Source organism: Manacus candei, unplaced genomic scaffold (assembly GCF_025592945.1).
Source record: "Manacus candei isolate 608988 ecotype Guabito, Panama unplaced genomic scaffold, ASM2559294v1 h1tg000050l, whole genome shotgun sequence".
In the NCBI taxonomy this organism is placed as follows: domain Eukaryota; kingdom Metazoa; phylum Chordata; class Aves; order Passeriformes; family Pipridae; genus Manacus; species Manacus candei.
The window spans coordinates 31,746,103-31,773,487 of NW_026138098.1; the positions used below are offsets into that span (position 1 = coordinate 31,746,103).

General features: G+C 43.4%; 2 protein-coding genes across 2 annotated transcripts in view; one reads left to right on the forward strand and one right to left on the reverse strand.

Moving 5' to 3' along the window:
* LOC127476997 (endogenous retrovirus group K member 5 Gag polyprotein-like) overlaps positions 1–27,385 on the reverse strand; it is a 36,029-nt gene that overhangs the window by 1,722 nt on the left and 6,922 nt on the right. The gene's annotated exons all lie outside the window — the stretch shown is intronic.
* Positions 8,877–27,113, forward strand: ZNF365 (zinc finger protein 365). Its single transcript, XM_051800622.1, has 4 exons — positions 8,877–9,738; positions 19,867–20,047; positions 22,045–22,082; positions 24,672–27,113. The coding sequence occupies exons 1-4, from the start codon at positions 9,023–9,025 to the stop codon at positions 24,925–24,927; spliced, it is 1,191 nt and encodes a 396-aa protein (XP_051656582.1). The 5' UTR covers positions 8,877–9,022; the 3' UTR covers positions 24,928–27,113.

Sequence of the window (27,385 nt, forward strand, 5' to 3'; positions counted from 1 at the left end):
CCTTTTATTGCCCAAACAGGTTTTTTTCCCCTCTCCTCTCATTTTGTTTTGGTTTTCCCCCTTTTGAAAGAAGTGCTGTGTACTGGTGCTTCACGATTTGGGTATTTGGGTAATATACTTTCCCTTTGTTTGTGTTCCTTCTGAGTTACTGCATTATCATATGTGCAGAAAAGGGCCCCAAATTTAGTGTTCCTTAAAAATCATATGTTAAGACTGAAGACCAAGCAACCCATCCCAGCTGCTGGTTGGCAGGCAGGGGTGTACACAGAACTACTGATTCCACTGCCCAGGGTTGGGCACTTTGCTTCTGGTTCCTGCAACATGGCCAATTCTGAGATACATTGAAGTTCCTGGCTGTAGGAACCAAAATGAACTTGAGATTTTACTTAAGAAAATTAAGTGAAATAATTTTAAGTCATATTAGTATGGATAACCACACAGGAAATATAATGGTATTTTCTTCATGACTTAAAAATTCTTATCTGAATGCAGAAAATGCCTAAAGGACATTTGAAATAGAATTGAAATCTGAATCAAAATTGAATTTGAATTGAAAGGACCATAAATACTTCCGAGGCTCTGTCTTTCCAGTGCTTCATTCCAGCCAGTACCTGTCAATTGTTCTGCTAATTGAAACTCCAGAGGACACATGATTGTGCAAAACTCTATCATCATTCATATTGATATTTTAATTTCTAGAAAGAGCAAAGACAGAAGAACTGTGAGCTTTGTACATTTGAATTGATAGGTTTGTATGGCCAGATGTTATGTGGAAACTTACTTGCTCATGCTGTCATTTCCTGTTAATCCTATACCCATTTCAGACTATGTGACAGCACTAGTTGGCCTGGGTATAGGAACAAGCAGCATTTTCAAAGAAACTAAAACTGAAGTGGGATGAGCTGTGGATTCTTCTCTCTGTTACTGAGGCTTTAATATCAGCCATATCAGAAAGTGCATCCCCCCCAAAAGTCTTTGACCTGTGACCTCTGGACCACATTTACCTTTTGTGACCTTTGACCTTTAGATGACCTTTGATTTTTTTGTGTCATTTGACCTCTGTGACCTTTTGGCCTCTCAGTGACCTTTGAACTCTTGGAGTCCTGGCACAGATGTCAAGGATGTGGCAGAACAGGGGCAGGGGAAGCCCAGCCCCACTGCTTCCCACAAGGCTGGAACTACCCTCCCACAGGCTGGAATATGGCAGAGGACTGAATTTGCCACCACAACTTAACACTGTTCTTTTTATGTCTCTGCTTATGTAAATTAAAAACTTTTCAAACCCCAGTGCATAGGATTAGGCACCAAATAAGCTAATTAGATACAGATGGCAATTGTCAGGCTTTTTATGGTCTTGTGGGCACTTTTTTCAGTTGGGAAATCTGCATGATTTATTTCACACACAGCTCCTCAAACATGGAAGGCATGTGGTATGAACTTTTAAACGTGGTGTTCCTTACCATCCAGTGCCCATTGCAGAAAGAATGCTCTCCAAATTAAATTGCTTGAAATTCTGTTTTGATGGGAGGCTTTGTGCTTTTCTTTTCTGTGGAGAAAATGTCTGTATTTTAACAAGTCCCAGTGAGGGAAAGGCTTTGCTTTTGGAGAGATCCAAATGGAGGAATCTTTCTTTAAAGACATCTTGACTTTTTTTTTTTTCCATCTTTCAGTATCTTTTTTGGAGTGGGGCAGCTTCTTTCAAAAACAAATTTCCCCCTTTTTGCTGCAGATTCTGTCTTGTTTCAGAAGAGCTCTGGGAACAGCAACCTGGTAGCTAATCCCACAAGGAGTACCTGGGCAGGAACTCATCAGCTGCACAGAGCTGCCTTACACCAGGCCAGTTTGTTCCAACAACATATGGCATTCTTTTTGGAGAGCCATGCTAGGTTTGTCCCTTGCTGCCACCAGGGATGTCCTGACCTTCCTCAGCTGCTGCCCCTTGTCCCAGAGTACCAGAACTCAAGGTCCCATTGCTGTTGCCAGAGCTGCTGCTACACTGTGGCCAATAGTGTGGGGAGCAGCAGCAAGACAGCTTCGTTAAAAGGCTCCAGTTTATTCTTGTGCATATTACAACTTAGAGCCTAGACTTTCATTCTCAGAAGTAGAGGCACTGGAAACCTGATATGTTCTTCTTCCCTTACAAAATAAGCCCAGTAAAGAGTAACTCGGTGGAAGACAAGTTTCCCCCAACTTTTCCTCTCAAGAGGCATTAGTTTTATTTTGTTTATTCTTCTAACTAAGTGGAGTAACTTTTTTTGAAGAAAAATCAAAATGGCTGAAATTTAGGCCGTATCTATTGCTGACACTCCTTTCCACCTCCTCCTGTCTTTTGGAAAATATATGTCCACAGCTATCTCACATCCAACAACTCTCACCAGGTATAGCCTAAACGGTGCAAATTAAAGCAGAAGAGATTAATTAACTAGAAATCAACTAAGCAGCACCCAACGGTCACATAAACTCAATACATACATTCATGTTCTCCTCCTTCCCCTTCACTCTCTCTGCCAGCAGAGTGCTGCTCAATCAGTGTGCTAAAATGCACCACCAAAAGTCTCCTTCCTGCTTGGTGGGTATGAGTGCCTGTGGCAGCAAAATAAACATTGTTGTATGTTTGATAATTCCTGAATATATCTGCATGCAAAGTTAACATGAGTCCCAGTCTAAGGCACAACTACCATAAAAGTCACTAAAACACTTTTTACAAGTTTCTAAGGTCATTCCTTAGATTTCCCTACTCACTTGTTACTTCCTCCCAGTAAATCGAGAGATGGTAAATATTAAATGCAGGTAGGTTTCAGCTGTTGAAGTCGTCATGTGCATTTGTGGTTCATGCTCAAACACCAGGAAAAACACGGCACTTCCCAGCATACAAATAAGCTGAGCTGAACAGACACACCTATTTCAGGCCCAGCTTTTACAGAATGGGGAGACTGTGCTACTTGCCAGAGCCAAACTCCCAACCCCCTCTGCATGCACTGATAAGGGATGTGCAGCTGTGTGTCTTTATATGCCCATATATAGTTTAGTAAAACTTCCCCAACAGTAACTCCCTACATCTCCTAAAAACCAGCTCCCTGGGTGGGGAGCGTGGGCATGAAGGGGAGAGACAAAAATTTCTGACACCCCTTTTTCAAAAGCAAACCACTACACAAACAAGGAAGTCAGAGGCTGCCGGATGCAGCCAAACTGATCATAGTAAATCCAGTTCTACACCACATAAAAATGGCCCCCTTGAACACGTCAGCATTGCAAGCCTGAAGGGGAAAGTGGCTGCAAGTGAAAACAAAACTGACTCACCTATCTTCCTTGTTTAGCATGAGAAAAAAAAATCAGAAGATAAACAACTACAGTAACTCTTGAAATGCAAACTGGTTTTAAAACAGTCCCTTTTCTATCCACCTTCAGTAAAGTGGAATTATCAGCCAAACAAAATTTACTTCACTTTTGAAGTGGGATTTTTAAGCTTGTAGGAACCCTCAAAATAGGAAGAGGTCAGATGGGACCTGTACAACAGATACAGATCACTACCTGAATAAAGGCTGAATATTATGAATATTCCACCTTCCTTACAGCACCAGCAGGTTGGTACATGCTGGTTTTATTTAAGTAACTTTTATCTTTCTGGAAATCATACTGCAAAGTGTTTAAAGAGATGAGATGCATACAAATAAGCTGGATAATGCCTCCCCAGCACTTGGCAAACTTTCACGAATGAGTCATGCATTATGGCTGTGTCAATCCAGGCTTTGTGTTAGTGATGGTGTTAGATTCTACCCACTCCAGATTCCAATCACAGGGGATGAAGGTCAGACATATAATGGTTGATGTACGTCCTCCACTGTACAATGCACACTTACTGGTATATAAAAGGAGGGCTGTTCCTATCCAAATGCTGAGAGAAGAGCTGAACTGGGCATCCAAATGGGAGCATCAGGAGTAGGTAACTGAAGAGATGAGGAGCTGGATCCCAATCCAGTAAAACAAATATTTAGAGTGCAGTAAACCCTGAGAAACCTTGAAAGAAGAATTGCTGTGACTAAATGGTTGATGGATTTCAGACCTAACCATCCAAACCCATGTAGCTGAGGCTGCAGATCAATGGGCTCCTTCAAAGTCATCAACATTTTCTGTTCCTAAGACCATGATGTCTCTTGTTACCATTGGCTGGAGAGGGTAGGAGGGTGTCAGCTCTTCTAAATGTGGATGGAGCCTCAGGCAAATCCCATCATACTAAGTTCACCTCACTTGTACAGCATCCATCTGCACCTTGGAGCCTCAGCCCCAAACACCTTCCCCTGATGTGGGGAGAAGGTAGGAAGGCTATGGGCACAACAGAGAAAGATAATGGACAATAGAGGACAACAACCAAGAAAACGGGAATCAGAGCAGGGTCACATCCTGCCAGCGTTGGCCTCCTACAAAGAAATAGTCAGAAGCCCTGAATCTGGAAACAAACAATTTAAAAGTATTCCCTCATGACCTCCCTTCTGGTTTCTGGTACTGCTTGAGGACAAAAGAAGGGAAAATCACCACATTTAGACAAGGTGATACAGGACAACTAACTCATGCAAAATGTTGCAGCCTGGATGGTAGCCCACACACTTTAGAGATTAGCTGAAGCTCTGAAATGCAATTTGAGTAACTTCCTTTGATGTACCATCTGGTGAATAATTTACTGTGAATGTCTTAATTACATCAAAGGCATCTATCAATTTGCTCAGATTTTCTCAGTGTTTAGGACTCTGCCTGTATATTGCACTCAAGGAACAGACATATTAGTACAGAATTAAACTTTACTGCAGTGCTTTCTCCCACAGTAATAAAAAGAATCTGCAGCATATTACCACTATGGCCTCAAGCACTAGATTTTGGAAGTGCAATATTTCACTATTACCTCAAAAAGGCTGCTACTCTACAACCAGCCTTGCCCATGTTTCCAAAAATTTATAAAAATAGAAACACATCTGTGGCATAAAAAAAGTTTAGAAGCATATTTCCCTATTGAGAGAACATATTGGCTGTGTACTCTAACATCAATCACGTGGATTTAGACCTAGAGAAGACTTAGACTTTAGATTTAGTAGATAATGAAGAAATTTTGTACAGTGAGGGTGGTGAGACACTGGCCCAGGTTCCCAGAGAGGTGCAGGATGCCCCATCCCTGGAAACATTCAAGGTCAGGTTGGACAGGACTCTGAGCAACCTGATCTAGTTGAAGATGTCCCTGCTCACTGCAGGGAAGCTGGACTAGATGGCATTTAAGGGTCAAACCAAACTATTCTGTAAGTCTATGACATCCATTCCTCATACTCCAAATGGAAATCCCATTATTACTGCTCCCCTCCCTAATACTGAGACTAAATTAGGGTCATATTTAAAAGAAATAATAATAAAAAACCAAACCAAGCAAAGAAACAGACAAACAAAAAATCCACAAAGCTTTCTGGCTTCTAAATATATATTTATATAAACCCAGCACAGCTAAATGCATGAAACTGATACAGTAACGTGGCTGCTTCACACCAATCTGAGGTGGACACCAGTGTCCGATGCACACTACTATACTGCATTTACTCCTTGTATGTTTGGATAGTTACAAGGGTTATTAAGACGGTTTGAATAATTGCATGATCCAGTGTGAGGGTCCAAAACTAAATGCTTTATTTGACAAGCTTATCAAGGTAACTAAACATGCTTATCTATGCTTTGATGTATTGCCTTAGAATGAGCTAAGAACAAAATTCTACAGCCTTACTTTTAACACCACAAGTGCAAATTCATTTTAGCAAGAAGACTCTTTTTTCAAGGCAATGTGTAGCTTTTTCTATACCTGAAATGGAAAGTATGATTATACATGTCAGAATAATTTGAGCCACAAAGCTTGGCATTATAAAGGCATATGACGGAGTCATACCTGTTTAAAGGTGCCTGCATATCTTTATAGTCAGTTTTAAGAATCATATGAAAGTCTTGCTATTCACTTCAACCTGTAAAATCTTTGCTTTGTTGGACCTGTTTTTATTGCATAAACCTAGAAAACTCTTTAAATCCAATCTGTATGTAAACACAGTGCTTTTTATAGCTGTCACAGTGATGTGGTCTTGTTTGCAACTTTCTAGTCCTTTTGTATCTCTGCAGTTTGTCAGTGATGTATGGTGTGTGTTAAGGTAAAAGCAATGAGGCAAATATGTGTTTAAAGTGGCAACTTATTAAAAGCAGATGCTGTGAGCTTTTTTGGTATAACCTGATTCGATTATTCGCATGAAATCCTGCATGAACCTTAATATGAATTATTAGGGAATCTTTTCTTTTGCGGAAACAATTAGGAAACACAGGCAAACATTATCTTAACAACAAAACAAAACTTAATATTATGTGTTACACTAAGAGGTTCTGCTGCAAACACAAAAGGCAAGGTATTTGGTGATTTTTACTTCACAGTTTCTAGTCTGTTGCTGCTTGTCCGAGTTCACGTTCCGTGTGGTTTTTGAAGTCGATTTCATTTCTCATTTGCAGATATCGCAGGAATCTGGTAACAGTTCTTTTCCTTTTTGCTGAAAGCAGCTTGCCTGTTCAAGCACACATTCAGGGTTCTGGTTTGTGAGACAAACTTAGACTTTTACGGTTAATAACTTTATAAATTTACAATTTCATCTTTGACTTTTGTTCATAGGAGTATCTTAGAGGGTGACAGTATAAAGGCAGCTTGTAGGAGCTTTACTTGATTTCTAAACTTTCTTTGAAGAAGGTAGCCTTTTTTTCTCTTTCCCCAGAGGTTTTGGGTTTGCCCCTCCCCCCCCCCAAGGGCTTGTTAGAAGCTAGCTACCGATAAGGAAACTGAGTGATATAAGGGCTTTCCGGTTGCAGTGCCTTTCTTCCCCCATCCTACACGGCAGGGAAACTGAAAGCCAGAGAGGAGAGGTTTTAGGATTCTTGTCCTCTTTCCCCCTCCCCCCCCCCCCCGGGTTGCAAGGCGAGATAATTTCTTTCCCCAACCAGAAGGTTGCAAAGTTTTGTGTGAAGCAGAAGGTTGCAGTTTTTGTGTGAAGCAGGAGGGTTTTACCTTTTCCTTTCCCCAGAACAGGGGCAGAAAACGAGAGAATCTACTTCTCCAGAGAAATTGGCAGTTCAAATTTTACTGGGTATGTAGTTTTCTCTGGCCAGAGAGATCCAAATCTCTCACCTGGTTACTAGGCAACAAGTTAGTCTTATTGTGTGACTACTAACTGCGTATCTCTTACTCTGCTAAGGCTGTCTGTAGCAGAAGGGTTACTTTTTTTTTTTTTTTTTCTTTTTTCTCCTAACAGAAACTGTTTCTCTAGGGGCTTGTTTTCCTTTTCCCAAAACTCTGGGTTTTTTTGTTTAATACGATATTTTGGCAGAAGGTTTTCACAGGGGCAAATTACAACCAAGACCGATGCATTTCATTACAACTTTTAGCACAAAGACCCATTCCCCAGGAGAACCCCCTAAAGCTTTTTGCATACCCGTTTTTTAGTAAAATGCAATTCTTTGGTTTTAAGTTACCCACAAGTGATTAAAAGGACTGAAGAGTGAGAGATTTTGCTTTTCTTTCCTGATCACTTACGTACGGGCCCCCCCCCCCCGAGCTGGTCCTCCTTGCCGCCCTCACCCTCGGAGATGGAAAGGCAGGTCCGGGGCCGTGCTGGGTGGCTCGGAGTTGCTGAGGGAGCCGGTCTCGTAGTTCTCCTGGTCTGCAAACGAGTTCGCGGGCTGGGCGGCGTGTCGGAGACGGCCTCATGTTGTTTAAAGAGGCGTTTTATCGCTTCGTTAACTCTCTTTTGCTGTGAGGACATATTTAGACCCCATTCCCTGAGCAGTTTTTGTTCCGGGCAGGTATTCCTCCCGTCTTTTTTGTTTCGGCGCTATTTGCTTCCCCTGGTTGCTTAAAGCAGCCTTGTTTCGATCTGGAAGGCTCTCTTACCTCCGGGCACTTACCTAGCCCTGTTCCTGCAACCGCGTACCTCCTGTCCAGCAGAGAGGACCTGTAGCGCTTTTCTTTCCGTTCGGTTGTGAACAGTCCTGGAGCAGGACCTCCCTTCCATCCTTGCCTCTATTCCCGTTTAAGACTCCATTTAAGACGGTTTGAATAATTTCTCGGCGGTGGGGGAAAACCCGGACTGGAATTTGTCTGGAGCACGGAAAGAGGAAAAACCCAGACTGAATTTTTCCGGACTACGGAATGGGGGGAAACCCGGACTGGATTTAAAAAAAAAAAAAAAAAAAAAAAGAAGGGTTGGACTTGATCTCAGAGGTCCTTTCCAACCCAGCTGATTCTATGATTCTATGATTTAAAGTCACACAAACAATTATACTCCCCCAAAGCCAAGGCCAGGTTATACCTATTTGCACGTGCCAGTCGTATCTTGCCGCTTAAGTGCTTTTAACTGCGTTATCCTTTAGCATCTCCCCGACACACCCCGCGCAGCTCACTCATTGCTTTGCTGTGACCGCTACAAGCGCCCTGCAAACACCCACCCCGCGGACCCCCCGGCCCGGCGCCCACGGCAGGCGGGGGCAGGAGGAGGGGAGCGACCCCGGCCCCGAGGCCTCGGCCGGGTGCTGCCACCCGCAGCATCCGCCGCCGGGCATCCCCGCTCCGCATCCCCATCCCCGCCGGTCCCCTCTGCCGGTCCCCTCTGCCCATCCCCGCCCCGCCCGCCCCGCCCCGCGGTGGCGGCGCCGCGCCCGGGCTGATTTACGGCTCTGCTGAAAACGCCGCCGCCGCCAGCAACAAGTCGGGTGAGTGCGGCGACCTTGCGGGAGCCGAGGCCCGCGCCGCGCCGAGCTCCGGCGAGGCCCGTGCGGCGGCGGCAGAGGCGAGCGGAGCCGCTCCGAGCAGAGCCGGGCGGAGCGGCCGGGGCCAGGCGGCTGGAGCGCCGCACCGCGCTGGCGCGTCCCCGGGCGGAGATGGCGCGGCACCCCTGAGGAATCGCCGGGAAAGTTTCCCAAGTTTCCCCGTCGGGCGCGGACCCGGGCTGTTCCCTCCTGGCGAGGAATGCAACAGACGGCCCGGGATGAAGGCGGGCACCCCTGGCCGGAGCCGCTCGGCAGCGTCAGCCTCCCCTTCCGCTGCCCGCGATGCGGTGACCACACCAGGTTCCGGAGCCTCTCCTCCCTGCGGGTGCACCTGGAGTACAGCCACAGCTTCCAGGAGAGCAGCCTGCTGGCCAGGAGCAGCCTGTTCTCGCCGCTGAAGGATGCGGAGCTGGTGTCCCCGCCGGAGCCCGCGCCCCATGGCAGCCCGGGGAGCCCCGGCGGCTCCGCGGGGCCCTTCCTGAACTTGGGCGGCGCGTCCTGCGGGAGCGGGAAGGGCGGGCAGCCGCGGGAGCTGCCCGCGGAGCGCCCCGGCTCCTATCTGGCCAACTATGTGTCAGCTGAGTCTCCCAGCGAGCAGGTATCCAAACCCGGGCTCCCAGCCACTGACTCCAAAGCCGCCTTCGAGGCACATGTCCGGGAAAAGTTTAACAGGATGGTGGAGGCCGTGGACAAAACGATCGAGAAGCGGATCGACAAGCTTACGAAAGAGCTGTCCCAGAAGACGGCGGAGCTGCTGGAGGTGCGGGCGGCGTTCGTGCAACTGTCCCAGAAGAAGCAGGAGGTGCAGCGGCGGGAGCGAGCCCTGAGCAGGCAGGTGGACGTGGCGGTGGAGATGATCGCAGCCCTGAAGCAGCGGCTTAGCGAGTCCGAGGAGGAGCTTCACCGCAAAGAGGAGTAAGTGGGGAGGCGAGAGCCAGTGGCTTGGCGCAGGCTGGCCTGGCCCTGTGTGAGTCACAGCCTTTGGAGGACAAGAGAGGGGATGGCTCAGCTGCCTGCTGAGTTTGACAGGGCCTGGAGCTCACCAGCTCAGAGCTCTGCGTTTCTAGAGCTGTAGCCCGTGTGACTGTGTCCCTGCAAGGCAGTGGACAGCTCCCCGAGCAGGTGGTTTTCATGGTTGACTCTCCGGTGACTAACAGGGGAGGGGACAGCTCCCTGTGCAGGTGGCTTTGGTACTTGACTACCCCATGACTGACTTTTACACTTCCCAATGCCTCTTGTGCCCCTGGTTTCATGAGGGTAGGGAGAAGTAGAAGCTCTCATCAGCATGTCATCTGATTTACAGTGACATCTCTAATGCATCATCTTTTTAAGAAGATATAGGTGGATAAATCTGGAGGAAGTATGGGAGAATATCCAATAGCACCTTTTTCCTGAAGCCATCCCACCATGGTCAGCAGGCTGCCTGTGGAGTGGGATGGTCTCCTGTGCAACAGTGAAGCTGTACTGGAGACAGTACTGAAAAGGCCATGTCCAAGCAGTTCATGTCTAATGTTTTAGATGGACGCAGAACTGTGAAACTGGAATTGGGATTGAGAAGCAGATGCCGGAGCCGTTCTGAATAACATAAGCTATCTAAAAATATGTTCATGATGCATCCATTAAAAATGTAGTGATAGCTGATATATTATTTATACATGAACTACTTAGTTTATTCAGCACTTGCTAAAACCTTTCAGGCTTTTCAGAGCAACACAACTTATTTTAGAGAAATGCAAATAAAGAGCATTGGTAATGGAGTGCCTCTAAACCAATTCATCGGCTTACAAAGGGAAGATGAGAAGTGCTAGTTGCCATGACACTGATCTTAGAAGAAATAAGGAAGGTGGTGTAGGAGTGCAGTGTAGGAAGTTTGGAGAGCTTTCATCATTCCTTTCTGTAGTCTAACGACTAAAAGAAAAGACGATGATGGCTCCCACATCAGTAGGAGCATCTATCTTGAAGCAGTGCTATTGATTTTCCAGAAGAGAGGACACATAAAGGGGGTGGGATTTTGAGCCCCTGGGGTGTGCATCTTCCTTGAGGGGATATTCAACAGAACCTCTGATTCTTGAAATATCAAGTGATCCTTGTGGAATATTAAAGGATTTAAGGTGAAACTAAAGGTAATAGTATAACTTAGGCAGATTTAAAAGTATGCTGGAAAGAAGCCATGAAGATAACTTACAGCTTGAAGCAGTATTCCCATCTAGCCAGACTGCCCTAATGGGCTCTTTCACAGTGTGATTCATCCTGTTTGTTCTAGAAAAGTATTTTAGAGGAGGAGGGATTGTTCTGTGAAGGTCCTTCTCCTCTCTTCAGACTACAGGGGCTCTCCGATAAGCAACTGTCTGGGCTAGATGCAAAATTTCAGATATCTAAAGTTCAGTGGTATGAATCTTAGCCCAAACTAAATGCAGAATGTGTTTTTGAAATTTGAGGTTAGGGTCCAGAAAGGAAAAACAGGAATGTCAGGAGAAAGCTGGAACCATTCAGTGGAGCAAAACTAAAGTTCTGCAATGCTGCAGAAGAACAGACGTGGGAAAAGAGAAAGAGGGAATGGAGTTATTTGGGTAGAAAGAATGGGTATAATATGGGGAGGATGGCAAAGGACACTGATCTGTAAAAAGAATAAGACAGCAAAAGCTGTGATTTTTAACTATATGAGGAAAAGGAACAAGGAGGAGGCCACTTGCCCCTTTGGCAGACTGCTTTACCAGCAGTACTGTCAGGCTGTGGTTCTGAGGCCAGAAAAGCCTGAACACAGAATGAAGAGAAATGGGCAAACACTGTCCCTCACACTAGGACATTGCCAGGCTCAGGAAAGGGGCAGGAGTGCAGATGGTCGCTTATAGAGTTCTTGTCATCTTGTAAGGAGGAGAGTGAATGCATAACCAGTGAGGTAGCTCCTAAGTTGGTGTTACAGGGAAGACTGAAGGTCACTTGGCTAGTAAAAAACACTAACCAAAAGAGGCAGCTGCACAATAGGCTTCACCAGAGTACCCAGCATATTACTCTTTTAGGATTACACTTCCACTTTCAACAAAGATAAAAAGACTTGGAATCAAAAGCAACAATAGGAATGAGCTCTTACACAGCAGCCTGTTAATTCCTAGAGGTCAATGTGCCTAATGCATGTTAGAGGACAGGATAGAAGAATATCAGCCCAGAGTACCAAGAGGTAAGAGAGGAGTCCGAGTAGGTTACTGCCTGTGGCTGTGATTGGCCCTGTAGCATTGCCTCTGAAGGTTCTCTGAGGACACTGAGAGGATAGGCAAAGGGTGTAAGAATAGGTAGAGTTCACCTAGGAAAAGCTGGAAATGTGTTGGGTTCTTTTCTTGTTCAGATGGTTCCTGCATTTCCCATCATGAGGGATAACATAGAAAAATGCGCTCTGGCTTTCCAGTTGAAAGGTCATTGTATAATTAGCAAATTGAGAAGGAAGGTAGATATAAACAATGCTTTGTAAGAGCAGGACCAGTACTTCTAGAGCAGCCTTTCAAATCTGAACCTCTAAAAAGTCCTGGGACGCTTAGCTTTGCTCTGGCAGCAGGGAGGCACTAGATGGAATGCTGTGGTAGAGGAGAGAAGAAAGGATGTTCATGACTTTGGTAGCATCAGTGACACTTGTCTGGCTTTCTTATGCACTGTTGGTAAATTCTGAGACCTGTTTACATATCCAGTGTGTATTCAAAACTTACTCGGTGTGCTAAAAAGACTTTCTCCTTCAAAAAAGGAAGATTTCAACTTTGGCTTTGATTTCTGGAAGAAGTCCAGATGATTAGAAAGCCAAACAAGGCTGCTTAATGGAAATTGCAGAAGCCGGAGTTCTCACTGCAGATTGTGGAAAGTCAAAGGCATCCCTTAGGGACTGCTTTGATACTTGCTGACCTTCAGAAAGAAATGCTTTCGTCAGTTTCTTTGGATATTTTTTTTCCATAAGTAATCTTGTGAATATGGATAACTTTTCCTAAAATTAGCACTGATTTACTGTTGCTGAAAATTTGTACCTCTTTCCAGGAGAAAAAAGAAAACACCTTCTTCCCTGAAACACCTCCTTATCCTATTTCTAAGAAAGTAAAAGCAACTAGTCTTCCCTTGGTCTCTGAATGGTTGTCCCTACTGCCACATCATGGAATATGGTGCATGTGAAGGCAAGACAGGGTTTATAATTAATATGCATTTCTAGATGTCACAGAGACTGAGGTAGAGCTAGTCTAGATCAATCTGAGTGAGAGTAAAAAAAAAAACCAATCCAAAAACCCCCCACAAACATAAGGTCAAAAAACCTCTTCTTTGGAAGCTCTTCTAGAGAAGAAGCTGAAAACTTTTATGGGGACCTTTTCAAGTAACTCTTGAAAAGTAACAATATCCTGATAAAGAAGTTTCAGATGTTTATGTTGTGCCCTCTAAATTGGCTATGGGAAAAAAAGTTGGTATTTAAAAAATTTCCTCTTTAGAAGGGTATACAGGAAAATGACAGAAAATGACAGTACAATTGCAGTAGGTAACGGCTCTGATTTTGGATCTGATTGTAAAGTTGAATAGGAAAGCTGAGGGAAAGAAAAAAGTGAGTTAGCAAGAATAATTTGGTTAGGAAGCCCCAAGAAGGCCTAGGCAGAAAAAGTTTAAATTCTTGGTTTAAATGTCTGGTTTGCCAGAATAAGGGGGTGGAGCTGTTCTACACCTCAGTTCCTTTGGGCCCAGCCCTGTGAAGGCAGACCTTGCACTGCTGTGACTCTGGCCCTCCTCGGCAGGATCTTTGCACCTGAGGGCACTTTCACTTGGTGGAATTTCATTTCTAGTTCTCTGTTCTACCAGTAAAAGCCCACATGTCCTGAGCCTTTGCTGGGACCAAGCACGTGGGACAGAGACATAAAAACTGAGACTTACCATGTGGCCTTGTTGTCAGAGGCTGGTTTCTCTGATCTGTTCTCCAAGCAAGCAGCATCTCTGCAGACTTCTTAACTCTGCAGGGAGTAAATTCTTAAGAGTTACACCGCTGTTGCAAATCCAAGCACTAATTTCAAATGACAGCACTCCCAGGTTTTAAGGTTGACCTCTCATTCCGATGAGAGGAGGAGTGTTGTTTTAGGCCACCAGCAGGAACAGGGCTGCCATTTGAAGAGCTTGTAGGGTCAGTAGGGTTATTTCTTTAGATGTGTCAGTTGATTATTTTTTGTTTGTTTTAAATAAGGCTTTTACTAGTCCAATAGAGGCAGTGATAAAGTGAAGGTATGTTTGTAGTTGAATTTTCTTTTTGTTTCCTTACAAAAATGGCAATGCTAATATGCACGTGGGTACGTGCTGTGATACTTGTGTTATGCCTCTGGGGAGATGAACTGTGTTGGGCAGGACAGGTGGAGGTGCAACACTGACTATACTTATACATAGTCGAAGTAGTATTAGTCTAAGCACAGAGCTGCTGAGCAAAGGAATGATTTAATTAGAAAATGTGCCCTGAAAGGGATTATTCAATGTTTGATAAAGGAGAGTGCAACTCAGAGTGAGTACTGTGATCTTCAAGATAACACAGAAGCATGCCCAAAGGGAGTAAGACTTTGTTGAATAAGATATCAAGAAAAGCATTGAAACTAAAACCAGCTATGAACTTAACTTCTAGAGGACACTGAGAGGCTTGTTTCTGGAATTTATGTAAGAAAATGGAGACTGGTAGAGTTTGCTTTTCAGTAAGTCTGAACAGGGTAAACATTTGAAGTTATGGTCTTCAGCTGGAAGCTGCCTTTGATGGTGACTTAAACACTTTCACTTTGTCTCCTAATTATAGAATAAGAGCATTAATGTAGTATGCTGGCCTGTCTCTGACAGTAATTTCTTTAACCAGTCTAATGCATTTGTTTTGAGGTTGGTCACGCCTCTGCTCTGACATAGCCTGGAATGCGAGGGTCGTTTCAGAATAGCTGTGGTGGGCAGTAGTTATTCTTGCCAGTGGCTTCATTCTAAATTTGCAATTAATGAAATTATCTGTGCAAATAACATCTTGACAATGGCATTAAGAGCTGGCTTTTAGAGGTCATTGCAATTTATGCTTTAAAACAGCTTTCCTTAAAATGTGAATTACAGTTGTACAGCAAAACAGTTTTGATTTGCTTCAAGTAGAATACAACTGCGATTACACATTGTTCTTCCACTTTCAGTTTTAGGTAGTCCTGCTCCCTCTTTCCTTTTCTTTCATCTTCCCACTGGAGAGATTACTCCCCCGTGGCAGCTGCACAGCTTCAAGCGTGGCGTGACTGTCCCACAGAATGGTTCTGCGAAATAAAGTATTTTAATCTTCATTGTCACCCCAGTAAGTTCAGGGCTCAGATCTAGAGCACAGCCCACTGAATGGGTGCAATAACTTTCTGAGGCGGAGGTGTGAACCTCTTAAATCAAATGTGCTGATAGTGGTGTGGGAATGTGAAACCACAGCCTAATGAATAGCAGAGAGCAGCCTTCAGGCAGTAACACCAATTGGGTGGTGGATAAGGTCAGTGGCATTAGTACTTAATGAATGTACATATTAAATATTTTACAAGTAAATAACTTTACTGCTTACTGTAGTAGGAATTTTCCCATCTTCAGGTAAAATAATGTGTTTAGTTTTCTGTTGATTTTTAGGCAGAGTTATTATAAATGTAATTCCCTAAAGGGATTTGATACATGGGTGCAGAATCTGCATAGAGCCTCATACTTGTCTCCACCTACAGAGCAGTTGCAGGTGTCAGAGTTGCTGTAATTAGTCCTGGGATCAGTACTATGCGTCAGTAGGAGGGCTTGGTTGCAATGTGAGAAATCATTAGCCCTTCTTGTCAGGTGTTAAGGAGCTGGAGCTGTCCCACCCTCTGCATCTACTCAGTGTATCACATGCTTAGCTGCTGAAAGCCATACAAGTGTATCCCAGGGTCCATATGCCAGCAACTGCTCCAGTAAACAAGAACTGCAGCTCACTCATCCTGCAAGAAGCACTGTATAGTCTAGTGGTAAAGCCAGAAGAATAAATGTCACCTAGTCAGCCTGTTACTTGTAACTTTATTGACCATATCTCATGCTGTTTCATGGTAACAGCCCCCATAGAGAAGATTTGAGGATAGGTTTCAGTGCAGGTTGTCTGCAGCTAGGCTGCAGTTGGAATGCAAAACACCAAACTACTTAAGTTTGGTTAACTATAACAGATTAACTCCCTGGCAGAATCAGATTAAAATAAAAGCTTGGGCAGCAAGTCTTTCTTGCCCATAGTGCGTCCTTCCCCCTGCACTTGTTTTTGCAGCTGAACACCTCTGAGTTGTCTGCTGCACTGCTATAAATTTCCCTTGGGCTCCTCTGGCTCTGGGAACAGCTCTTCTCTGACGCTCTGGCAGTACAGGCACCTCCTGCTCCTCTTGGATACCTCCCAGGTTGCATGCCCCTTGTCTTTCCCTCTCACCTGCCTCATCCTGCTGCTGGCAGTTCAATGCGCCCTCTGCTCTCTGGGTAGCAGCAGCAATTCCCTCTTCCTGAAAGGTTTTGTCTGACAGGAGCACCCAAGACAAAGTAAGAAACCCACCTTTCTCCCTGCTGCTCAGTCACAGCCCTCTAACAAAACATTTTCCATACAACATACCTTAGTGTTGGTGTAGCAAACTATAAGCAAAGAGATGAGATCACTCTGACATCCATTACAGAAATTTAAGAGATGTAAGCTGCACTGAGCATCATCTACTCCACTCAGAAAATTCAGTGGCAGGCTCTATTGCTTACAGAGCTACAGCAAGTGCCAGGGTGCAGCTGGGTGAAAGGGGGCAGGAGGCTGCTGGGCAGAGGAGCAGAGCAGGAAAGAGATGGTGCTGCGAGCAGAGGAGTTCACGAGGGGAGTTAATAACTCCACCTAACCTTTTCTCAGTATAGCAGCAGTGCTCCTGATGTAGAATAGTCAGCACAGGGTAGCAGAGGCCTCTTATTAGAAAGGGCAATGCTTCAGGTCTGAGCCAGGCTTTAACAAAATGACTCTTTGTTGCAGGTGAAGGCAGGACAAGGCTGTTCTGTCAAGACACAGAGCCCAGTGGGCTGGTGCTGCTGTGCTCTGGTTTATGCCTGTGCCAAGAGGGCCCCACAATATTCACAGCCTCAGCTTCCCCCAGACTTCATGAGGAGCATGTCTGGCCTCTCAGAATATCCATCTTTCCACAAGCATAGGACCTGAGAGTAAAAGATATCGTCTCACATAATCCTCAAAAACTTGGCAGAGGCCTGGAGAAAAATTGAAAGTAAAATAAAGAACATAAGCAAAAACTCATCATAGGTATCCAGAAATAGAACTGAAGGGAGAGGATCATCAGTATGGCTAAGAAAAAGTTGGTCAAACTACAAGAGACAAGGAAGGCAATTAGACAGATAAACAGCAGCTGCAGGAAGCTATGAATTCTTTGAACCATTTCCCTGTTGTTCACAGTGAGAGGAGGGTAAAAATTCTTCTGGGAACTCCCTTGAGGTAACCAAGGCACAGGAGTGGCATGGAGCAAGCTCTGTGATGAAGAGGCGTTGGAGCAAGTAGGGAGAGTTTATTAGCAGTCATTCCTCAGAGCTTGATCTTGTTCTTCTGAGAGATGAAACAAAGAAAGTAGCTGAACTGACAGAAGTGCTGCTTATCAGGACAAGGTGTGTGACCAGTGTGTGGGTATGTTCTGGCTCCTGTCTTTCTAAGGGGAATTTACAGAGTGCATTTCAGCCCAAAGGAAAATCTTTAGATTAAAGTTATTAAAGGCAGGTTCATAGGCTGTACTGAGGCAGCTAAACAAACACAGAGAAGTTACGGATATGCTGTTACGGCTGCTAATAACAGTTCCTAACAAATAATGGGATGTAGGATACCAAGTTATCTTTAGTAATCTAGAAAGCAAGGAAAATACTAAGGAATTTGTTGCCATTATGAGTCTGTTCTCCTCCTGATAGTCATCTAAATCTGCCTGAAAAAAAACACTGCTTCCCCCCTGGCCTCCTTATGGCATATCTAATGAGATATTTGTAGGAAAGGAAAATCTGTTGGTGATTATTTGTGCCATAGAGCAGGCAATTAATGAATGCTTTATAATTACCTTTGCTGAGACAATTACAAATGTTAGCATTCTTGAAACTGTCACCCTTCCAAAAATAAATGCCAGGTATTCAATGTTTGTGGTTTCCCATGGCAGTGAGACACACAAGCTGGCTGTGTCCCTGGGAGGGACATCCTAAGGGTGTCCCAGGCTGGTGGCTCCCTGCACTGCCCACCCTTCCCTCCTGGAGGGCCAGAATCCTACCAGGCTATGCACAGCTCTTCCTTACCCAAAGGGAAAGGGATTTGGAGCCAGCCTGCTGAGTTTCTGTCCTTTTGTGCTTCCTGTCCCCTGTGAAAGAGGAACCTGATGGAGCACCAAGGGCTTCAGGTTGCTCCTATGCTAACCCAAAACCAGAGTGGCATCATGAAATTAAAGAAGTTACAGTGCTGTAAGTGCGGTGAGAATAAAGCCCTAAAACTGACCTTAATGAGTTTAGATTGGCTTGTTCCTAAGCATTCCTCAGTGGCTCTTTAGGATAAGGTTGCTCTGGGCAAGCTAATAGTCACAGAAATTGCACAGAGCCTTGAAATGGAATAGAATAGCTGAGTTTAACAAACAAGGTACCTCTCTGTTTCTTAAGCCAGGTTTTGTGGGTGAGTTAATATAAACGAACATTCATCAATATTCTTCATCCAAACAACACATCCTTGTTTTTACCTCATTCCTGCCATTAGATCAGCCAGACAAGCAGCACTCTGCTATGGTATAGAGCAGGCAGGCACAGCCTGAATCCTAGACAGTGAATTTCCGTGGCTGACCACTTGTGCCTGACTCTTCTTAGTACGAAACCGCACACTGTTAAAACAACTGTACTGTGTTAAACCGATTACCTCCACTTATACCGAGTTAAAACAATGAAACACAGAGAAACTTGGGATTTGTCACAAACAAGCTAAGCTTTGAAAGGTTATTTCTGCTACAAACTGTTTCCTGGTTTCTACTTAAAATGGCTTTTTCCTCAGGCGATGTAATTCTACCAAACAATCCTGCCCTTTCTCATTTGGCAAGAACCGGTTCCCTCAACTCCCACCCGCTCTGCTCTGTACAAAGCAAAAATTAACATTGTTTCACTGCCAGAGTAAGAAATATTTATCCTGGCATTTATTAACCAGGGAAGTCCTGCATGTTCAGATTTGCCATTTTTTGTAATACATGCTTCAATCTGTAACCAGACTTCTCCCACCCAGGTACTCCTCTGATATCAGAGGTCCAAAGGGTGGTCTGATTACTGACAGTAAACTGATAGTATGCAGAGGGGTTCGAAATGAGCAGTGTCTCAGTACAGAGCTGGGAGCTTTCACAGTCACTGGTTCTGTCTGTTCCTTTCAGTTGTGTTACCAGATAAGACACATTTCTAAACTCCTGACCTAAAACTTCCCATGCATGCACTCCTTGGTCTGTAATCTGTAGATTATCAATCTCCTGTGCTCCCACCAACTCCAGATCATAACACTGCACTTTGATGTACTTGCAGGATGGCAACCAAAATGAAGCTCAGTGGCCACAGTAGCCCTTTTAAGTTAGGAACCACCCCAGTAGCAACATTAAACTACTACTGTAAGATTATGATGAAATGGGAAGATGAATTTGGGGGTTAATCTGTTTCTCGTGGTTAAGTAAAAAAAAAAAAGAAAGCAGATATAGCTGTCTCCATCACCTCGAGAGGTGATACTTAATGACATTTCTATCCTGTGGACCCCTAAAGACTATTTCCAAGAGACCTAATAACGGGAAAAAAACCCACCCCAAACCCACTGCCTATAAACTTAAATTCAGCTTTTGGGTTTCCAGATCTTTGCCTTGTCCACAAAAAAGTTATAATATTTTGATAGAGTTTAAGGACAGTAATGAGCCACCACAGGCTGTCACCATGAAAAACAGGAGAAGCATCAGTAATTTTTGACAGCGGTGAGACCAGGGCCCTTCTGTTATTTAAATGTGGCCTCTTTGCAATGTTTCCATCTTGCAGAGAAGTTGTTACTTTCAACCACTTCCTGGAAGAAGCAGCAGAAAAAGAAGTGCGGGGGAAAGCCAGGCTGCAGCACTTCATCGAGAACCTGTTGCAGCGCGTGGATCTGGCGGAGAGGCAGCTGGAGTATTACCAAAATCAGCAGATGGTGTGCCACCACACTGACGGCAGTGAGCACGTGGTAAGCCACCAAAGTCCTTCCCTGCCCTGAAACCCTTCCCCAGAGGGAAAGTACTGCAGTTTGAATATGGGTAGGCTCCCTGGGTCGGGCTGATTGCTACTCCAGGCAGATGTGCATATGTATAGTGTTTCTTTAGGTGTGTTTTATTTAGGTTTTAAACCGACACTTCCCATGAGTGAAAGGAACAGAGAACGTAAGTGCAGCAATAGCCAAAGATGGCAAAGGGAGAGCAGAGAAAAATGAAATATTTGACAGATATTTAAATTTCTTTCCAGTTTTGGCTACTGCGGCTGTTCCTTTTGCCACGAACACTTTTCTTTATGTCACTTAGTGACTTGGCAGATATTTTGGGATGTCTAAAGACTTTCAGGAAAAACACGGATCCCTATAGGTGACATATCAGCCTGCTGGCAAATTGGCTTTAGTTACCTATCATGGGAGACATAGTAATGGTGAATGGATTCCCACAGGCCTGCCCCCATGGATTAGAAGCTAAAGCTGTCTGAACATTGCTTTTAAAAATGCATCATTTCTCTAAAAGCCCTCATTTTTAATACTTACACTCAGTATTTTTCCTACAATGCATTACATTTATATGGCAAGTTTTAGGCACAGGATTTCCAAAGAACATTTCATTTAAATGAATACCCCATGCTACCTGTGCTGAGTAATTGCTCACCCTGGGGTGCGAGAGGAAGGCATTTGATCATGCACAGAAATGAACAGGTAAGCAGTGGTGGAAAGGAAAGGTTCCTGTAGCCACTTGGAAGACAAAGAGCTTTAGGTAAGACCTGAATAAATATAGATGTGCTGAAGTCCAGTGCAGGACATCTCAAACAGTGTCCGTGAGAAGATTGAGTGGGACCATAAAGATGATCCTCAATATTAAATCATCTCCCTTGCTCTTGATGTGTTTACTGGCATTCCTGGCTCAGAAGCATTGCTTGGGGAAGGCTCTAATTTTCAAGGCAGCTGTCCTGCTTTTTGAGTGACTTCAGCATTCCTCTAAGGTCATCCATCCAAATATTGGCCATCCTGACCTTCAGGAGGTAATTACAGAAAAGCACACTATGAGATGGCTTCAGACTCCATCCAAGACAGATGACAAGCAAAGTCAGACTGGGCAAAAATCCATCTGTAAAGTGTGGACAATACCAGGGACACAGGGAGCATTTATAAGAACATAATCATTTTCAGATGCCAGATCTGACTTGCTTGGCTCAGTGACTTCATTAAATAATATTCAAAGACTCAGTTTAGTAGCTCTGATGGGAGCTCAGTACAAAGAACCGATTTAGTAACTCATATCAATTTAAGCTGAACTGGCAGCACCTCCTTTCTGGACCCCCACCAAAAGAGGGACCAGACAAAGTGTTTTCACGCTGTGAACCAAACTATTGTAAAAAATGAAGTCATGCAAATTCGTAGTGGCACTGAGGCTGTGCTGTCCCTAGCTGGTCTCAGGATTTGGAGTGGGAAGGAAGAGAAATGTTGCGTCTTCTCCCTCCAGCCCAGAGCCAAGGGCTTGTAGCTGGAGTTTCCTAGGCACTTGTGTAAAGGAAATGTATCACTGCAAAATTAAAGGCTCTGAGAGAAAGTTAATTTAATACAACTTATTCAGGCACTGTCCCTTATTAATTATCTCAAACACAATAATTACTTCTCCCTGTACCCAGGCTGTTTAATCTAATGTGAAAGATCCCTGTTCAGCCCACCCTACTTTGGCAATTTACTTTGATTATAGGTAGAATAAAAATAATGGGAAAAATCCAACCACTAACAACTCACATATTATGAATTTTAAAAACATATTCATAAGCCGGAAGAGTAATATTCTGTAAAAGAGGATTTTTTTTTAGTTTCTTCCGTGGATGTTCTTCTAGTTTTAACAGCAGGTGAGAATGGAAATACAATTTTAAAGACTGTGTATATTTTATCCTTGTACTTTAGTTACTTGATAATGTAATATTAATAACTTGGTTTTATTTTCATTGCAGTTTACAGACATTTCATTAAATAAGAAACCCAGATGCCTGTATGTATATCTCTTTTTTTTTCTCTTACTTAAATACACTAAGTTGACATGCTTACATTTCTGCTTTTGCATTTCACCTTATCCAAAAGCCTGATTCAGGTTGAGTTTGGATCAGGTTCTTTACCTGCCTATGATCTATATTTATGATCTGTATAATAGAGGAAAAACAGATTTCTGCTAAATTAAAGCTAAAATCAGATACTCTCTACAGAAAATAAAGAAGACTAATTTTCTGTTAAACAAATTACTCCTTCCTGCTGACTGTAACAACCTACTGCAGAGCTACAGGATTTGAATCTCTTTGGCAAACACAGACCCAGTTTCAGTTGAAAATATCTTTAACATTCTGTAGGTAGGAGAAAGACAGTTGTCATTTGCTAACTGACAGTAACACTGTAGACTTAAAAATCACGTGTAAGCAGACAAGTGTCCTGACAAAGCATGGGCACTGACATCATCTCAGGTTACTCCAGCAGCTGTCCTGGGAACAGCAGAACCAACTGGGGCTGGTCTCCCTGTCTTTGGGACTTGGTCATGAGTCCCAGCAGGTGGTTTGGAGCATCACACGTGCTACTTGGCCAAGTGGCGGTCAGGCACTGCGTCCTTCTTCGGGGCAGCCTTTCCTAGAGGGGACACGAGGTTGGCTCTTTTTCCCATTGCACCACAGCAGGTCTGGGACTTCATTCTCCTTAACACAACAGGTTAGGAATATGTTTGAGTAGAAGTTCAGACTTGCAGTCACTTGTATCGAGGAGCTACTGCTTTCAATGAAAACGTATTTCCCACATCTGGAGATGGCAGTGTTGCATTTCATGTGCAATGACCTGCATCTTCATCCATCCATCAATACCTTCTTAGCCTGACTGTGAATTAGGGACAGACATCCATCTTCTCTACCATAAACTTGTTCAATTTAAATACAGTTTGGCCCCTTTAGGCAGTCCCCTCTGACCATATTAACCTTGACCTTCTGGTTTTAATGGCATCACTCAGTGCAGCAGAGGAGTGCCTAACAGCACCTGCAATCACCTGCAATAATGCCTGCACGTGTTCTGGGAATAAATGATAAAACTTTTTCACTACAAAAACATCTAAGAAAAACAGAGTGCTGCATCTTTTTACAAAACTGTAACTGTAACAAACAGTGGGACTGTAACAAACAGTGCCCAAGAACCATCTGTAAACTGGAGTGGCCACCACCTGTGTTGACACACAAGTCATTCCTAAGTCCCAACAAGTGGTCAGAGCCCAGGCCTGCACCAGGCCAGCATGGCACAGTGCCTGCAAGCTCCAGCTTGGACCTGCACAGCATTTCACCCCCCAAAACTTCCCCTAGTGAATTATAGTTGGCAAAGCTGCCAACCAGGTAATACAACTGGTCCTCACTGCCTCCCATCAACAAACACAGAGGCTCTTGTGGCACCCTTCTGGATTTTTTAAAGAACAGGAGAGGGTTTGTTCTGTACACACTTGAATAACCATAGCTTTTTCCAAAACTGGCTTTATCAACTGTGCTGCAATATCATTTAACTCCCAGAAGAAGTAATACTACAGATACATGGGTTTGAGAAATAACGAGCTATGGAAAATAGCCCCGTGGGATCCCTTAAGAGATCGACTTGTACATGAGCACATCTGTTCTTCACTTCAGTCACAGGAGCTGGGCAGACATGAGCTGGTGCCTTATGTTCATAGTTCTGCTCTTACACTACATATATCTGCTGTAAAACATTTCAAAATTATGTTAAAAGGGACTGAAATGATCTTACTTAGCTAAACTGTGGAACTGCAGTTTCAATGTAAAATTTTAGAGCAGAGTGCGTGGTTCAGCCTTTGCAGCACCAGGCACTGTGCTGTCATTCCACCTGAGCTCACCAATTTCTGCAAATCCTGCCAGGCATGACCCATCACAGAGAGTACAAAGAATTCATCTTACTTTGGCCTTTAAGCTTTCACACCCTTCTTCCCACCAATTTGCTTTATTCCCCTTTCCTCTTCTCCCATTGCAAATCAAAGCCTAAAAGCAAAGCTGAAGTTTCCCTTTAGATGTGTGGTCAGCACAAAAGCAGAGTGTGGAGTTTCCTGTGGCATTGACCATTAGTAGCAGCAGCAGCTCCCTGGGAGAGCTCCAAGGCAGCACCAAGATCCCACCAAGAAATTCCTACAGTTCCTTCACCTGCCTTCTACTGTAACAGGTGCTGTGTGGTCTTCCAGAGACCATGGGATGTTCATTCTTTGCAGAAGGTTGCTGCGAACATGTGCATCTTTAAAATCCCCGCAGATCACAAAGTACAGACCTCAGTAAGGTCTCAGCACTCCAAAATCAGCAGAATGCTGATTGGGGTAAAAGTTAGATGAACACGCATAAGGAGTCCAAGAGTTACACATGTGGGGATTATTTTAGTGAGGAAGGCTTTTGAGCACTGAGAAATGTGATTCATCTTGCAACTCTGTTTTTAACATGCATCCTGATTCTGTAAAACAAGGCTATTTCTGTCTTCAAAACTGTTTGACTTTGGGGTATTTCAGGGACCTATCACTTTGCAAGATTGAATAATAGTTATTAATGGTCACTGTTATTAATTTCAGGAGCCGAGGAAGTCAGCACGCTTCATATAACATCCCTGATGCAAAGCCTCATTCCTTTCAAAAAGGAAGAATCTTGTTGAAAAAAGCAAAGGATGAAAAAACCAGCTTGCAGCCAGTAAAATGTTTCTATGAACCTGTCGATTGCCCAAGAGAGATATGGAGAGCACAAAAGAAGGGTGACCCAGTCTGCTCTGCCAGGAAAGTGAGCTCAAAATCAAAGATGGGTAAAAAGGCCAAGCCGCTACAGGAGCGGTGAGCAATACACAGTGATGCGGGAACTTGGCTTCGACACAACAAATATTGAACGAAGGTAGTCATCGCACTTTTTCCTATCCATCTGGCCATGCCAAAACATATCAGATATAATATATAGAAATATATACATATGGAAGATTTATATTATTTAGTAACGCCATTCCCTCTTTGGGCACCATAAGAGAAGTGACATTTTATTCAGTTTACTTGGAGGTTTTTCTATTTATTCACATATTTATTTATTTATTTAGTCATTTATAGACCTTATTTGAAATGACTGCAGTTATCTTGCTGGGCAGTACTGTGGCTGTACGTTTAATTATTTTACTGGCAGCATGTGGCCTGGTAATTTATTTTCCATCTGTGTTGTTGCCGAAGTTCAGAAGAATCCATTTAATCGGCACCTAAATATCCAATCTTTCAGCTAAGGTAGGTGTAAGATCAATGACTAACTGTTACTTGCACAGACATACTTAGATCCAAAAAGTCTAATGGAGTTGCCTGAAGGCTGTTTACAGCAGTAGATTGCTACCCTGGATTTCCTGCTAGAGGCAGGAATGTGTCAAACACATTTCCATGTTTTATTGGGTACCTTAAACCAGCAACCAGCAGCCACATTGTCCTGTTGGTACAAGTTTGGGCTCCTCTGGTGTCACTTAACAAGGAAACCAGAAGCTGGTACTGCAGCTCTGACAAGCACAGACTGAATTGAGCCAGAGGAGGAATTTCAGTGCCAAGTGCCAGTGGCAGGTTTTCAGCTGTGGTGCAGCAAGTGAGGGGTTAAAGCATGGCATCGTGCTCAGTGCCTGTGCTTGTTTTTAGGCATGAGAGGCATAAACAGCCACCATCATAACCCAGATCCTTCATGTTTTTATCCCTGAAGAATCTTTACAGGACTGAGAGATCCCTGAATTTCAACTAAATGCCCAAGTGCAAGGAAGTTAGAGGTGATAGCAGAGCAGAAATGCACGTTTACATTGGTTTGTGCCAATTAAAAGGATCCTTATTTATCAGAGTATTTATTTATCAAGATGATTTTTTGCGTGTACAGTTTTTGATAACATGAATCCTTATGCCATGTTTACAGATATGAACATCCTGATGATGTTACTGATGAGATTTGTTTTCTCAAGAAAAAGAAAGGATAGGCGAGATAAGTCTGTGTGATTTATTTTTTAAATGCTCATAACAGATGTAAATTGTTTATGTGGAAGGTGATTTTTACAGTATGTGTACAAAGATTTGTGAAAAATGTTTTTCATTTTTTATAACTATGTCTGTAAGCAGAACTGAGTATTAAAAGACAGTGTATCACTATGATTACTGCTGCAATAAGCACGTGAGTTGCAATATTTTTAAAGCAGAAGATGACTGATCAGTCAGCTATGATCAGGTAACTACAGATGTCATACATTTGCCAGTGTACAGACCTCCCAGAAAGTAGCAGAGTGAAGAAAGAGAGTTTTATTCCTCACTTTTATTTTAAATAGTATATAGAGAACAATCAGATATATGTTTGAAGTTTCTCAACACTGTTTCAGTAGAAAGTCACAGTGTAAAACCGATTCAGGTATTTAGGTTGTAATGATATTTTAATATTTATTTAACTACATCACAAGGCCACACTTGGCCTTATGCTCTGCACTGTGTGTGGTGAAAAGGAGTTGTTCGTTGTGTTGCATGGGCTTGGGTCAGATTGTGTGTCACGACAACTTTTATAGGCAAACTACAAAATAGGAGCATCCTTGAGTTTTTTTCTATTGCTTCCCACATCCTTTTAGAAACCTGAAAATATTACCTTTATTGAAGGTAATAAAGATAAACTTTAGAAGGATAATAAATTAAAATATATTCATCTGTTTCTTTATCCACTTGACACTGAAAGAATATTTTTATTTTTAAATGCCTATCTACTCTGTTAGTCACCAAAGTTAAGTGCAACTACTAGTTCACAAATGAGATGTTTATTTTATTATTTATTACACCAAAATCTTGACTGTAAGTTGTCCTTTTGGGGGAGGAAAAGAGTAAAAGAAGGTGCATGTTCTTAAACTTCTCAAAACCTAATTTACAGTTACTTGCTGAAATATGCTAGGTTAGTTAATTAGGAAGAAATTGGATTGTACTGTAACCCCAGATAAAAATTTCTAGAATATAAATGTTCTAATAATAAAGATATATTTCTCAGTTATTGTGTCATTTAACTCTGTAAAATACAGTGTTTCTTATAAAAGCTTACAAATCAACCTGAAAGAGCTACTGCATCTTGCCCACGTGGCTCACACGTGTCACCTGCTGCTCTCCTACTGTCATGATGCTTGAAAGTCATACCTGAGATGACACACAGGGTCAGACAACCTACCCGAAGCAGAGGCGGGGGGAGTGGAGGAAAGGGTCAGGTAAGGGAAATTAGGAGCAGAGGGGATCCCAGGGAATATCGGGGATAGTGGCTCCCTCAC